Below are 15,570 nucleotides of genomic sequence, written 5' to 3'. Positions count from 1 at the left end.
GGTTTATTGGTTGTTTTCTAAAAGATGCATTTTTCTTTCTATGTAAATTCAAAATTTCTATCAATTACTATTCTTAATTTGTAATGGATCAGGTTCCTTTGAAAGCCAGAAATTGGTTGATTGCCTTAGTTTCTATCTGAACTGCCATTTCTTGTTTCTAGGTTGTCTTCATCACGGAATATATGTCGTCAGGATCACTAAAGAAGTTTTTGAAACTCACCAAGAAGAACACAAAGAAGTTACCCCTTCAGTCTTGGAAACGTTGGTGCACACAAATTCTCAATGCTCTCAGGTGTGTTGTTGTTTAAAATCTTTCTTTTGCTTTAGCAAATTTTTCTTAGGATATAGGTCAATGTCCAAGTGAGGCTGCAAGTTTATACGAGGTCCTCAACATGCCCAAAGAGTAGAACTTATTGGATATTTTTGTGAATGCGACCTTTTCAGGTGGGTTTCCTCCTAGTAACGTATTGGAATCACATGCACTATACATATGCATTTCTGGTATAATAATAATCATGAGTACAGTACTTTTGTTTTGTGTCATTATTTGACAATATCATTAAGTTCTCTCTTGTTATCGTTGAGAATAGTAGTGACAAAAGAAAAAGCTTCGTCATTCACTAAGACATTCCCTTGTGTTATTAACCCCCGTTTGAGTTTTCCTCCTTAAGTTTTCTCCAGTTGTGTGGCCCCCAAGGTGCTGGTGAAGGGAAGGCGCTAACGGGCTGAAATGCTGGGGTACTGGTGATCCAGTGCACCTCTCTAATGTTATGCTGTTGTACGGGTATGTGTAAGGAAGGCAATATGTGCACACTCACTCTCATGTATTATTGGTCCTCTCAATGCCACCTCACATTTTATGCCTCCTTAACCCCAGGCTATTTGACTAGCCAGAGAGCTAAGTCTCATTGCCAGAGGAGTGTTCCCTGCCTCTAGCTCTTAAGATATGGCTGTACCTTTGGTATATGATGTGAGGTAGCATAGTTAAGGACTGTGAGTGAGTGAGGCCATTTCTTGTCTCCCAGGAAAGGCTGTTGAGGGGTCTCTTGCCCGTACAATGAAGCCTACCTGGGGGGGACTTGTCACCTATTATTCATCTTTTACAGTTACTTGCATTCGTGTTCTCCTCCCATCATCCATGGAAACCTAACTACGGACACCATATTTATCCAGCACAACGGCCTCGTCAAAATTGGCTCAGGTAAAGTTATTTACCAACTACTTCTGGTTAATGTAGTTTAAGGTGTAAGTAGTAAGGCTGTTCCTACATTCAACAAAGTGACTTGTAATTAGTTTTCCACCCTTAGTTTTGTGTGTTAATAAGCTTGAAAGTTTTTATATGAGTGGAGCCTCTTTGATGATTCTTATGCTTTCTGCATGAAAGTTTGTGATTTTTCATCTCTGGGCTTTTCAGTTTTAGTCATATGTGTTTTAACAGTGTTTCTACTACTTAAAATAACCCCAAAAGCAGCATTTGGGCAGATTTGCAATGTTGTTTTACTGTCAGCCTGTTTGCGCAGAGCGACGTTCACGTGGGACTAACCAGGGGACCGTGGACGTGGTTCTGACCAAGGAGGTTGGTGATTGGGGACAGTGAGCTGAGGGATACCCAGCAACTTCTGTGACTTGGATCCTTTTACAAAGACTCTCTGGTCTTTTCTCTTAGGCATAAGTAGGGTCCATCAGAAAGTTTTTGTAAGGTAGACCAGCATAGAATATTCATCCACAGCTCACTGGTCACTGAGGGTGGAACTTATCAAGTCACTTTTGAAGAACTATATTGATGAAAGCTCTGTTTTACAGTGGCTCCCGACCAGATACACTCTCATGTGAAAACATTTCGGGATGACATGAAGAACATGCACTTCATAGCTCCTGAATATGGAAGTAAGTCGTACAGTTTTGTCCTTTTGGAAGTCTGAAAATAGATTATTGTTAAGGATAAAAATTTTTGTTGGGACATATTCCATCTTTTTTTTAAGAAATATGATTGAAAGATAATTATGATATTTGTAGTGATTTGCTTGTTGCTTACCTTGAGTTATGTAAATTATCAAGGATCTCGGTTGATCTGTGGTCCTTGTGCAGTATTTTCCTTTCCCATCATTGTTATTGTCATTCTCAAGGTTGTTTATCTAATTACATGCTGTACATTTATTCTTAGTCTGCATCTTTACTTCTTGTTCTTTATGGGTGATACTTGCGTTAGTATTCCTTTTATACTTCATCATTGTAAACTTTTATAACACCAGCTGATTTCTCTCTTGAAATTGTGCATTCTAGTCTTTATGCCTTGTTGCATAATGTGAAAAACCCTAAAGCAGATTACTATTGATACATTTTTATTTAGTTATACTTTTTGATAACTCATTTGATTTATTCCCTCCAGTTTTAAGGAAGAAAGGACTATTCAAGTTGGTAATAGAAAAAAAATATGGCATTCTGTGATCAAGCAAAACCATTTTTCTTTTTTCTTTTTTTTCTTAGACCCTTCTCCTGTCACACAAGCAGTGGATATATACTCATTTGGGATGGCTGCGTTAGAGATGGCTGCCCTGGAAATACCTGGCAATGGTGACTCTGGCAATGTCGTCACGCAAGAACAGGTAAAAAAGATGCTATTTAATGTTCTTTACTTTTATTTTGCTGCACTGGTTTACTAAGTAAATTTAAATTCAGGCTATAGTACTATGTATCAAATTTCCTCTTATGTACTGTAATCGGTAAAAAAAATATTGCAAGAAAATTGTAGTGTACAGTATTAATATTGACCTTAGTTAAATATTGCATCAAGTGTTGGAAGTTTATGATTTAACATCAAAAAGTTTTTCAAGCATCAACCATTTATGCCTAGTGTTCTGCTGGGTAATGCTCTTGTGCCTTATTGATTTTTATTCTTAATAGAACATGATTCTTATCCATGAAAATGAACTATACAGGCCAGGCCATCCAGTGTAGGAAACACACTTGCAATTATACAAGATGAAATGGTTGTTAGCCTTTATAGTCACTTGCATTGATTTCAGTGGGTGATGTAATTTTATGGTCTAGTGGTATTAATCCAAAATTAAAAAAAATAAAACTTTATGTTATATTATTACATGCTACAGTAAATATACAATGTTTGCACATTCAGTATATGTAAGCATTTTCTCCTTCTCTCAGGCTTGTTTTAGAACAATAGCCTGTGTGTGTGGTATCACTAAGAACCAATCACCATCTTCCTCAGTCTTCAGCTGTCATTTTTGTTGCAGAGTTTTTAACAAGTTAAAAATTCTTTTTTTTGTTTCATTTGCTGTTTTGAATGACAGTATTACAATATTTTGTGAGATTTTGATGGAGGATTTCCTTTTGCCTTGCATTTTTTTATTTCTTCTCACGATTTTTAGTACAATACATGGTATTTGAGTGTTTGATAAAGAAAGTATTAAGTATTTCCAAGTATTTTTATTTTTTCAGTAAATTATATTTGTATCAAAATATTACTAAAATTGTAATAAATACAGTAATAGTCTGGGAGCAAGCTCGCTAAATAAAATGCTGGTAAAATAAAGCTATCGATTCTATAAGAAATAAAGGAAATACACTCCATGTGTTTCATACATCTTTGAATACTCAGATGCAGTCATTTTTTAAGGTTTTTAATATAGTTTAGTTAACAAATTATCATCCCAAATGTCAGAAACTAAAAAAAAAATTATTCAAAAAATATTGAAATACTGACATTAATTTTCACTTTACCTTTGAGGAGAGTCGTAGCTGGCATGAGTGAGGAGACAAAACACTATGTTTAGCTTTCACAAAGAACCAATTTAGAGGTGACTGCTTTTGTCTTTTCTATAGAATTATGTGGAAATTGGACTTTACATTATCAGTAAATAGATTTGCTGCTCACCCTACTAAAGCCATATCTGGGTGATGTGTACCTACAAAATTTGTAGGGTTGCTCACATTTTCAGCATTTCTCTTATTTCACATGTATCTTCTTTTTCCTGCTTCTTATTCAACTTACCAGCTACCTTCTATATATGGCTGATGTTGTCCTTGTCCACCTCCAACCCATCGTCTTACCCAAGGACACAATTGGATTGTCAAGTGCCTCCTGGATCGGTTTGAATTCCTCGAAATCATGGTCAGGAATGCATTGAGACTACAATTTTCTCGGTGCATAATTGAGGATTTTGTTGATGACTCCTTTCCAGGCTTAATTGATACAGCTTCTTGAAGTTTGAGATCACCTTCTGATTCCTTGGCTGTAATATTTTAATGGAGTTTTCCTCATATTCAGAGTTACTCTTAACCGAGTTACTACTGTATTATTATTACTAGCCAAGCTACAACCCTAGTTGGAAAAGCAAGATGCTATAAGCCCAAGGGGTCCAATAGGGAAAAATAGCCCAGTGAGGAAAGGAAATAAGGAAATAAATGAATGATGAGAATAAATTAACAATAAATCATTCTAAAAACAGTAACAACGTCAAAACAGATATGTCCTATATAAACTATTAAGAACATCAAAAACAGATATGTCATATATAAACTATAAAAAGACTCATGTCAGCCTGGTCAACATAAAAACATTTGCTCCAACTTTGAACTTTTGAAGTTCTACCGATTCAACTACCCGATTAGGAAGATCATTCCACAACTTGGTAATAGCTGGAATAAAACTTCTAGAATACTGTGTAGTATTGAGCCTCATGATGGAGAAGGCCAGGCTATTAGAATTAACTGCCTACCTAGTATTACGAACAGGATAGAATTGTCCAGGGAGATCTGAATGTAAAGGATGGTCAGAGTTATGAAAAATCTTATGCAACATGCATAATGAACTAATTGAACGACGGTGCCAAAGATTAATATCTAGATCAGGAATAAGAAATTTAATAGACCGTAAGTTTCTGTCCAACAAATTGAGATGAGAATCAGCAGCTGAACACCAGACAGGAGAACAATACTCAAAACAAAGTAGAATGAAAGAATTAAAACACTTCATCAGAATAGATTGATCACCAAAAATCTTGTAAGACTTTCTCAATAAGCCAATTTTTTGTGCAATTGAAGAAGACACAGACCTAATGTGTTTCTCAAAAATAAATTTGCTGTCGAGAATCACACCTAAAATTTTAAAAGTCATACAAATTTAAAGAAATATTATCAATACTGAGATCCGGATGATGAGGAGCCACCGTCCTTAACCTACTTACAATCATACATTGAGTTTTATTAGGATTCAACTTCATACCCCATAATTTGCACTATGCACTAATTTTCGATAAATCTCTATTAAGGGATTCACCAACCCCAGATCTACATTCAGGGGATGGAATTGATGCAAAGAGAGTAGCATCATCTGCATATGCAACAAGCTTGTTTTCTAGGACATACCACATGTCATGTGTATATAGTATGAAAAGTAATGGGCCAAGAACACTAACCTGTGGAACACGGGATATCATATTCCTATACTCACTATGGTGCCCATCAACAACAACTCTTTGAGATCTATTACTTAAAAAATAAAAAATATTGCTAAGAAAGGACCCACCTACTCCCAACTGTTTGAGTTTGAAAACAAGGGTCTCATGATTAACACGGTCAAAGGCAGAACTAAAATCAAGGCCAATCATACGAACTTCCCAACCACAATCAAGGGATTTCTGTACAGCATTGGAGATTGTAAGAAGGGCATCACATGCTCCAAGGCCTTTACGAAAACCAAATTGCAAACTAGGGAATAGATGATTACATTCAACAAACCTATGAAGACGTTCAAAAATTTTAGATAATATGGGAGTTATGGAAATTGGGCGTTAATCAGTGGGACTTGAGCTATCACAAACACATTTACATAGAGGAGTAACATTACCAATTCTCCAACAAGTGCTAAATGCTCCTCTTCTTGTTGACTTGGGTAAGGGTTAACAGGTGTTCATATCGTTTTTTTCAACTCAAAGTCTTACACAATTTAATAAATACTCTACTAAATTCAAGTTATCCCCCCTAACTTATGAGTGAATCATTGCTTAGTAAATCGTAGTTTTCATCTAGGCCCAACTGTGTACTAGGAATCATTGAACTGTTCAGTGAAAACATTTTTGTTGGGACATATTGATGGTCTTTAATCAGAAACCAAGACTTAACTCATCTGAATGATTAGGTCATTTAAAATCCATCTGTTGAAGATCTGGTGATGTCAGATGATGTCACTCATTGAAAGTATATTAGTAATAAATATTTTGACATTGGGTAATATTGACATGATGTCTGAAGTATTGGGTGATGATTCTACTGTCTTGTAGGCTCAAATTATTTTATCTAAAGTTTGAACAGTTGATATTTTTTGTGGTAGTTTTCAGTTAATTTTTGTATGATAGTTAATTTGAGGGTTGAAAACAATACGCTGTCAACTTTTTGCCTAAAAGAATTGAAATCATGGAAATGAGCTATTTGTCACTTTAGTTACCATTCCCAAAGACAATTAAGTTCCATTTTTTTATATGAATGTAGATAATTTTTAATAAGAATATGTATCTAGAGTAAGCTACTACTTTTTCCAGTCATAGTAGTAGTAGATAATATAATGTAAATCTAGACTAGCTTGAATTTTAAGATTCTTCATGGATTATTTATGGTAAGTTAATTCATGCCTTTTTATTTATATTTTCAGGTGCAAAAAACTATACATTCCCTGGAGCATAATCTCCAGCGTGATTTTATAACCAAGTGCCTCAACCCAGACCAAAGTAAGCGTCCAGCTACCAGCGAGTTACTCTTCCACCCTGTCTTGTTTGAGGTCCATTCTTTAAAGCTTTTAGCTGCCCACACACTCGTACACAACCCTAAGAGATGTGAGTACAAAGTGCACTTTTAAGTTATTTTGTTTCAAATGTAATTATGCAAACTATATCATTAAGGTATTGTTCTTAATAATCCATTTTTTATTACAAAGTCAACCTAGGAGCTTCAGTTCCTCTTTAAACAAAAGAAAATGTCAGGCAGCCAGTGTAACCTAGTAGATCTGTACTTAAATGGTTAACATCAGAGCCTTGGGTGCCTTCAATGTTAACTTTCAATAAGATGTCTATAGACTTATTAGCCACTTGTGTGTTTACTGTAACTGGTGAATATATACATTTTGTACATACATACATATACCAAGGCACTTCCCCCAAATTTGGGGGGTAGCCGACTTCAACAAATGAAACAAAACAAAAAGCGGACCTCTACTCTCTACGTTCCTCCCAGCCTGACAAGGGACTCAACCGAGTTCAGCTGGTACTGCTAGGGTGCCACAGCCCACCCTCCCCCGTTATCCACCACAGATGAAGCTTCATAATGCTGAATCCCCTACTGCTGCTACCTCCGCGGTCATCTAAGGCACCGGAGGAAGCAGCAGGGCCTACCGGAACTGCGTCACAATCGCTCGCCATTCATTCCTATTTCTAGCATGCTCTCTTGCCTCTCTCACATCTATCCTCCTATCACCCAGAGCTTTCTTCACTCCATCCATCCACCCAAACCTTGGCCTTCCTCTTGTACTTCTCCCATCAACTCTTGCATTCATCACCTTCTTTAGCAGACAGCCATTTTCCATTCTCTCAACATGGCCAAACCACCTCAACACATTCATATCCACTCTAGCTGCTAACTCATTTCTTACACCCGTTCTCACCCTCACCACTTCGTTCCTAACCCTATCTACTCGAGATACACCAGCCGTACTCCTTAGACATTTCATCTCAAACACATTCAATTACTGTCTCTCCATCACTTTCATTCCCCACAACTCCGATCCATACATCACAGTTGGTACAATCACTTTCTCATATAGAACTCTCTTTACATTCATGCCCAACCCTCTATTTTTTACTACTCCCTTAACTGCCCCCCAACACTTTGCAACCTTCATTCACTCTGATGTAAATCTGCTTCCACTCCACCATTTGCTGCAACAACAGACCCAAGTACTTAAACTGATCAACCTCCTCCAGTAACTCTCCATTCAACATGACATTTAACCTTGCACCACCTTCCCTTCTCGTACATCTCATAACCTTACTCTTACCCACATTAACTCTCAACTTCCTTCTTTCACTCACCCTTCCAAATTCTGTCACTAGTCGGTCAAGCTTCTCTTCTGTGTCTGCAACCAGTACAGTATCATCCGCAAACAATAACTGATTTACCTCCCATTCATGGTCATTCTCGTCTACCAGTTTTAATCCTCGTCCAAGCACTCGAGCATTCACCTCTCTCACCATATATTTAGGTTGGATTTACACTTCATTTTCTTTTTGCTGAACCTAAGATTTGGAAGCAAAGGGTGCTGCAGTATCTGTTAGGCTTGCGATGGCTATGTTTGCAGCATTGAAGGAGACCTTCTGTACATTATTTGTGTTAGTTATCAAGGTCAAGTTTGCTCACCTGAGCCTGTCTGTTTATCCTACATATAATAGTGGTTACTAACAGTGAGGTTTTTTACAAAGAGAAATATTGTACACATCCCAAGGTCACTGTAGCTAATGTATGTTAATCTTCCCAAATAAATTTTTGGCTTGATCTTGTGTGCATCATTGAAACATTCTTCTCTTGTATTTGTTAAAATTTCTTGTACTTTGGAAGAAGCATTTGTAAATATATTAGTCTAATTTCTCAGATCTTTGGCCTAGAATGATATGCATCCTCAGGTAGCAACCAAGCCCCTGACTTTGAGGGGCTCTCCAATAGTTGACCTATTTGCAACCTTGCTAATGTGTTCAACAATCTCGGACCCGGACTAAGCGTTTGAGGACACTTTGCAGCATCCATAGGACAGCATCGACATCTAGACTTTACAGCTGTTTTGCCTGATAAGGAGTGTCTTGAATAGAGTCCAGTCCACTTCCAACTTAGTACAACTTGAATAGGGCCAAGAGGGCCCTAAGTAGAATGGTACCTGGACCTTCTACTCCTCCCAATAGTGATACTGAGGATATTACCTACTCATCCTAACATCTTCTGCCAACCAAACGCTCAGAGATCCCACAACTTGGAATCATTTCGGCTTCATGTGTGAAGGTTATCCAACATCTCTTAGAACCAGTCTTATTGTGCAAAGTCTTTCAAGATATCTTTGGATACATCCGGAAATTGCCGACTTCTGTGTGCCAAACCAAGTGGTCCATCTGGGATTTGGGAAGGGAGTTTTTTCTTCTTGGAGCCTTTATGCCATGGGTAGCCAAAATTTTGCTTTACCTTCGAGAAAAGCTCTGTTCGGTATCAGCGGTGAGAGGCCATCACTCGGCCTTAAAGTCGGATCTTAATGCTGCTTTGGCAAAGCTCTCCATGCTCATGCAAATTTTTTAACAGTCTTGTCCTACGAAGGAGGCGAGATCACCATTCTCGGATGATGATTAGGTCTTTCAGTCCCTTAAGAGTATGCCTTTGAACCATTGGGGCTTACCTCATGCAGAAACCCTCCTAATGGATTTCTTACTCATCTTAGTCTCTGACAATTAAGAAAGTCTCCAACAAGTGAGTTAGCAAGCTTCATGGACTCTCCTTTAGTATTATTCATACCGGACACTGGAGACAAGACTCGTCCCCCTTTGCCCCTAAGCTTCTAGCTAAAACCTAGAATCCATCAGTTCTTGATTCCAGGGTTTCTTCATCACATCGCGAGCCTTATAGATGCAATCAACGATTTCAATCAGTTACTCTTGGGTGAGTTTTATAACCTTAAACTTACGCACGCAATTCAATGCAGCTCCTCTTCTTCAACATGAGGAGAGGGAAGAAGAAGGTGACTAACTATGATCCTCTCTTGGCTGGGGGAAGGCATTGACTTTACCCTTTCGCCACCCTCCCCTCCTGCTCCAGATGGAGCTCGGAGTAAAACTCATGATGTCAGAGGAGTAGCTATGACCCTGTCTTTCTATAAGAATTTCTTTGCAGTGCAGATGCTCCAGGCAGGAGTGGAGAAATATCAGATGAAATTTACTGCCCATTACATTCGGGAATCAACCCACTGGTCCCTAGACATGTTTTCACCAGAGCCTGCAGTAGCCACACAGCAAACAGTTCAACTGTCTCAGCTCCTTTCACAGGACTTTTTAGCATTGGATCGAAGATGGATGGTAGATATTACCCTGGGATGAAAGTAAAAATTTAACCTTTTCACTTTTTATCTGTATTGGGGTACAGCATTGGAACCCTTATCAACTGGAATTGATTTGTTTGCAGGTAAGCCCCACTTTACTAGTAGTTTTTCTATTTTGTAGTATAGAATTTTCATTCCCTGCACTCCTTGCAAGGCAACCCCATTCATATACATATGCCTCACTATTGGAATCGGGCAAATCAATTGATATACATAGGCCTTGCTGTTACAACACAGATTTTCTGTGCCGCATCCTTTGTTCTCTTTGTGAGACAATTAAACGTGTATAAACTTTAACCAAGGTACTTGCTTGCTTGGGTTAGAGCTCATGATGTCGGGGCCCACCTTGACCTTCCGAAAGTACCTAGCAATTGGCCAAATGATGATGGATATTCATAGTGCCAAATAACTTTCAACACATTTTTCCAAGGAAATATATTCTGGCCCCTTGTGGCTGGTCAAGTTGTTGTGTTACTAACTCAGCTCTCACTCAGGACGAAAGCATTTTGTGTAATAATGTATTCTATTCAAATTGGTAGTTAAATTTAGAATGACTGGCTGTTCTGCTTTCTCCTTCCTTTAGGTGAAGCGGCTGTACCATTACATGCTGGATCGTACATTGGTGTTGGTGTCTACACTTCTGAGCACCATTCTCACTAGACTGTATATGTAAGTAGTAGTTCTCCCCCATCCTCTCATATTGAGGGTGAGGATGGGGATGTGGACACCAAACATTAGTCATCATAGGACAGGTATTTAATTTAGGGGGAGCCAGATTCCACAAATGACTCGGTACCAGCTACATACCAAGCACTAGTCAGGCCTTATAAGGCTACTGATACCTATGATGGTCTAACAAGAGTTTTCTGGCAAAGTCATCTCCCTCTCTCCTGTACGGTACTATGGAGACTAGCATATTCCAGGGAAGAATCAATTAGTTTGGTTTTGGGGACACTTCCTTCCACTAATAAGCAAGTCTTAATTTTCAAGGACAAATTATTTGTATATACATAAACCTAGAGTCCATTAAAATTAAACTTCCCAACTCAACCACCCCTCTCAGTCTTGAGCTGAAGGACAAAAGTGAAAAGTTAATAACTGGAGAGTGGACAGGGCTACTATCCTTTGCTCGTTAGCTGTCAAAAAGTACCTTGTTAACATACTCAACGAGCATTCCATCTCTGGTAAAGACATTTCCTGTTTTAAAGGACTCAGGTTTGTATAACTAGGCAAAGTGCAAATTGTTTTGAATTTGTTATTGAGAAAGATATATTCTGAAACTTGAAGTTTTAATTACGGCTAATTATAGGTTATGGGTTTGTGGTGAAACAAATATAAGTATAAAAACAAGTTCTTCATACAAATTTATTTTTATGATTTGGTTTCCTTCCTCTAAATAATGCTATTTTTACAAATAATGAGACTACTACTAGACACTGTGGGACCTACCCATGCATCTGTTTACTGCTAGGTCTTTATTTTTTACAGGAATTTAATATTTGTTCCAACACGGAGTACTTACCTCGAACTACTTTCTTAGGAGTATCTGGGATCTTTTCCCAACCGACCAGAATTTTGTGTAGTTTACCCTATCTCCGTTTTCTATGTGGGGGAGCCTCTGGCAGAAGGATACGCGTCATGAGGCGACCCAGAATCAGAGAGCGCGCTCGCTCTTATCTCGACCTTCAGTAAGTTTTCTGGTCGCGTCGTAATTACACGCCGCGCGCTCTTAACCCTGTGTGACCCTTTGTGTCCCCCCGACCCTTTGTGTCTCACGTGGTACCCACGCGGTCCCCTCGTGTTCAAACCTTACCTTATCCTACCTTTCCCTCTGTGTTCCTGTGTTGATTGGTGCTTGTGTGTTGTGTTATGGAGCATCCCCGCCGTTGCCCTGGGCCTATGGCCGGTAAATCTTGTGGGACCTTTGTTTCCTGGAAGTCGATCCCCACTCTTTGTGTTCGTCGTGTAGGGGCAGTGTTTGCTCCCCTACAGCCACATGTCCGGAGTGCTAGTCCTGGAACGAAGTTCAGTGGGTGCGCTACGGCACTAAAAAGAAGAAGGCGACCAAGAGATCGCCGAAGAAGTCCAGCTTTGCCTCGCCCTTAGCGTCGCCCGATGTCTTTTCGGAGAGGGGTTCTCTGCCGCCTTCCCCTACCCAGAGTAGGGGACGAGGTAAGTTCGTTGCTGGGAAGGGGCCATTGCTCTTCCCCAGGAGTCTGTGATGTCTGTTGATGGGGATGTTGTGTCGGTTCAGGCAAGTGGGGGGCCTGAGGGAGGGACGGGGATGTGTTCGGGAGACGAGGTCCTGGTACCAGCAGGGCCCGTTTCTACCGACGATCCGATGTGGGGGAAGGCCACGACAGCCTCTTCCCCTGCATCCTGGATCTGTGTTTCAGGTACGTCAGTGACCGGGGGAGACGCTGAGTAGGAAGATTCGCCGAGTTCGGACCACCTCGCATGGGCGCCTCCGAGGACGTCCTTCAGGTCGCCTCCAAGGACGCCCTTCGGGTCGCCCATGAGACTGGAGGAGGAGTTCGACACCTGGTTCGCCCACAAGAAGGTGCCTCGCTCTCCCCCCGCACCGTCGGCAACGCTTTCGCCCGTATTTCTTCAACCTTCTTCGTCAGCGAACCGGCACGAAGCCCCACCAGCAACTTGAAACGCTTTGGAAGACTCAGCGGATTCGCGCTCCTACCAGTCATCGGCCTCCTCTTTCAGGTCAGACTCATTCTCCTCGGAGGACGAAGGACCGAGGGACTCGAGGAGGAGACGGGAGAGGTCCCGCAGGAAGAGGTCCCGTTCCCGTTCACGCTACGCAAGGAGACGCTCCAGATCACCCAGGAGGAAGCACAAGAGGAGCCGTTCGTCGAAAGGCGAATGGGTGCAGGTCACCATCCCCCGTAGCCACCACCTAGGAGCTTCAGCAGCCCCGAATACCTCTGGCTGGCTCCCTAGAGCTCCTTCACCACTCCCACGACACTGCTCCTCCAGCAGACTCGGACACGGCTCCTCCAGCAGACCCGATCACTGATGGAGGTTGTTACACCAAGGCTCGAGTGACAAGCATAAGTCCGCGAAGGTTCCGACTTCATCCGCCCAGCGGAGAGAGTCGCCCTTTCACCCTGGCAGCTTTTTCCCGGCCTCCGGCCCTTTGACAGCCCTCCCGGAACGTAAGAACCAGCCAGCTGGCAAGAGGAAGCCTGCAGTTCCATGGAACCCCGCAGGAGGGAGTAGACCCATGATGGCTACTCTCGTCCCAGCGGAGCTGCCCGTGCAGCGAGTCGACCCACCAATGGCTCGGCACGAAAGGAAGGTGCCTCCCCCTCACACGGAACCCTTCGTCTTCGACGTGGAGACTCAGGCGGATGACCAGATAGCTGAAGGCCTCGTAGAGGGAGGAGAATGCTCGACGGGTGAGGTCTCCACCTATAGGAAGGTCTTAGCCCTTATCAGCGTCATCATAGGTTAGATGAGCCAAAACCCGCGACAGAACAAGCCTGGCTCTCGGGACTTAGCAGGATGGTGGATAGCCCTGTGCAGCAGAAGCCTTTTCTGGCCCTTCCCCTGGCGAGGGACGTTAGGCTGGGTATGGACCACATAGATAGGTTCATAGCTAGCCAGGCGGACGCCCCCAGGAATCAGAGCGCCTCCAAACTCCTCCAGGGTCTGAAAACGCAGAAATGCTTTTATCTCCCGGAGGGGCGTCGCGGAGGTCCCTGTACGGTTGAGCCAGCGATCGCTATCCTGAACCAGGGAGCGGCGGAGGATAGGGCATCCTCCGCTCCAGTGTGTTTTTCCCCGACGGAAACCTCCGTGATGGAGGATATGGCCCGGGATCTTGTGTATGTCTCTTCATGGTTGGACTGGTGGGCCTGCACGTTGGTGGGCTTTCAGGCATCTCACGACCTCTCCGTCCCCGAGAATCAGTCCTTGCTGAGGGAACTGATTAGTTCGGGCAGGAAAGCGCTCAAGTTCCTCTCATACCAGTCCTTCTCTCAGGCAGCCAACTAGGTCCTGCGGAAGAGGGACACCATCCTGAGCAAGCTAGTTAGAAGACTACCTGACCGAGAGGCGAGAGCCTTGAGGAGCTTACCTCTGTGGGGCGAGTCGGTGTTCCCCCTGAAGGAAGTAGAGGAGACTATGGAGAGGGTCAGGAAGCTCAAGGAAGTGGGAGATCCCAGACCCCTACCTGCAAGACGACCAGCCCACAGGAGATCCGAGATGTCCCTCACCCACCCCGCTCTTCGCCGGTTCAGCCTAGAAGAGACTCCCCGTCGGTGTCTTGGCACCAGCCCTCGCAGCCCTCCCGTAGGGGTACCTCGGCCCCAACGTCAACCTTCAGGTCTTCCTATTCAAACTCCAGGAGAGGCCGTTCCAGCCGCGCCTCTAGAAGGAGATAGGAAGGGAGGCCCCCTACTCCTGCTGAAGCCTCAGGTAGGGGGATGCCTCAAACACTCTTGGCAATCTTGGCGGGACCACGGATCGGACCTGTGGACCGTAGCAGTACTGAAGGTGGGGTACAGGTTGCCCTTCCTAGCGGAACTGCCCCCTCTGATCCCGGACCAACAGGCGGAGTGGTCGGCGCCCAAGGACCCCTTGAGAAGGACAGCATTGCAGGAGGAAGTATCGGCCATGCTAGCCAAAGGGGCGGTAGAACCAGTCAGGAACCCAGGACTGGGGTTCTACAGCAGACACTTCCTAGTGGAGAAAGCGACAGGGGGTTGGAGACCGGTCATAGATCTTTCAGCCCTCAAGTTCGTGAGCAAGACCGACTTCAGGATGGACACCCCGAAGTCGGTCTTGGCGGCCTTGAGAGAAGAAGACTACATGATGTCTATAGATATCAAGGACGCCTACTTCCAAATCCCTGTCCACGCCTCCAGCAGGAAGTTCCTAAGGGTAAAGTGGGGTACCCAGACGTTGCAATTCAGAACCCTCTGCTTCAGACTGTCGACAGCTCCTCAGGTCATCACAAGGGTCTTCGCAACAGTCTCAGCCTGGGCACACGAACAGGGCATCCGCCTGATTCGGTACCTAGACGACTGGTTGTTGCTTTCAGCCTCAGAGGGAGAACTGAGGGAGCAAGGCGCGAAGCTTCTGCGGTTCTGCGGTGTGCTGGGTATCACCATCAACCTGGAGAAGTCACAGCTGATACCCTCCACCAGGATGACCTACTTAGGGATGGTTCTAGACTCCCGATTGGCGCGAGCCTTCCCCTCCTCGGAGAGACTAGACAACCTAGATCAGATTCTCCGGCCCTTCCTAGCGGGCCAGCCAAGAACTGGCAAAGATTGATAGGCCACCTAGTGTCATTGGAGAAGCTAGTCGCCCAGGGGAGGCTCAAACTCAGGGGCGTTCAATGGAACCTGAAGGAACTCTGGAACCAGGGGGACTTCCCGCACAAAATAGTCCCGGTGTCCCCGGAGACG

At 43.0% G+C, this 15,570-nt stretch overlaps 1 protein-coding gene across 2 annotated transcripts in view; it reads left to right on the top strand.

Moving 5' to 3' along the window:
• Madm (MLF1-adaptor molecule) overlaps positions 1–15,570 on the top strand; it is a 310,835-nt gene that overhangs the window by 253,341 nt on the left and 41,924 nt on the right. For both annotated transcript variants that reach the window (XM_068355007.1, XM_068355008.1), the window contains exons 4-8: positions 162–292; positions 1,107–1,201; positions 1,804–1,887; positions 2,488–2,606; positions 6,671–6,851. In XM_068355007.1, coding sequence (XP_068211108.1) covers positions 162–292; positions 1,107–1,201; positions 1,804–1,887; positions 2,488–2,606; positions 6,671–6,851 — 610 coding nt within the window. The remainder of the gene's footprint in view (positions 1–161; positions 293–1,106; positions 1,202–1,803; positions 1,888–2,487; positions 2,607–6,670; positions 6,852–15,570) is intronic.

This window comes from Palaemon carinicauda, chromosome 31 (genome assembly GCF_036898095.1).
Source record: "Palaemon carinicauda isolate YSFRI2023 chromosome 31, ASM3689809v2, whole genome shotgun sequence".
NCBI classification, from domain to species: domain Eukaryota; kingdom Metazoa; phylum Arthropoda; class Malacostraca; order Decapoda; family Palaemonidae; genus Palaemon; species Palaemon carinicauda.
This window is presented reverse-complemented; position numbering and strand designations above follow the sequence as displayed.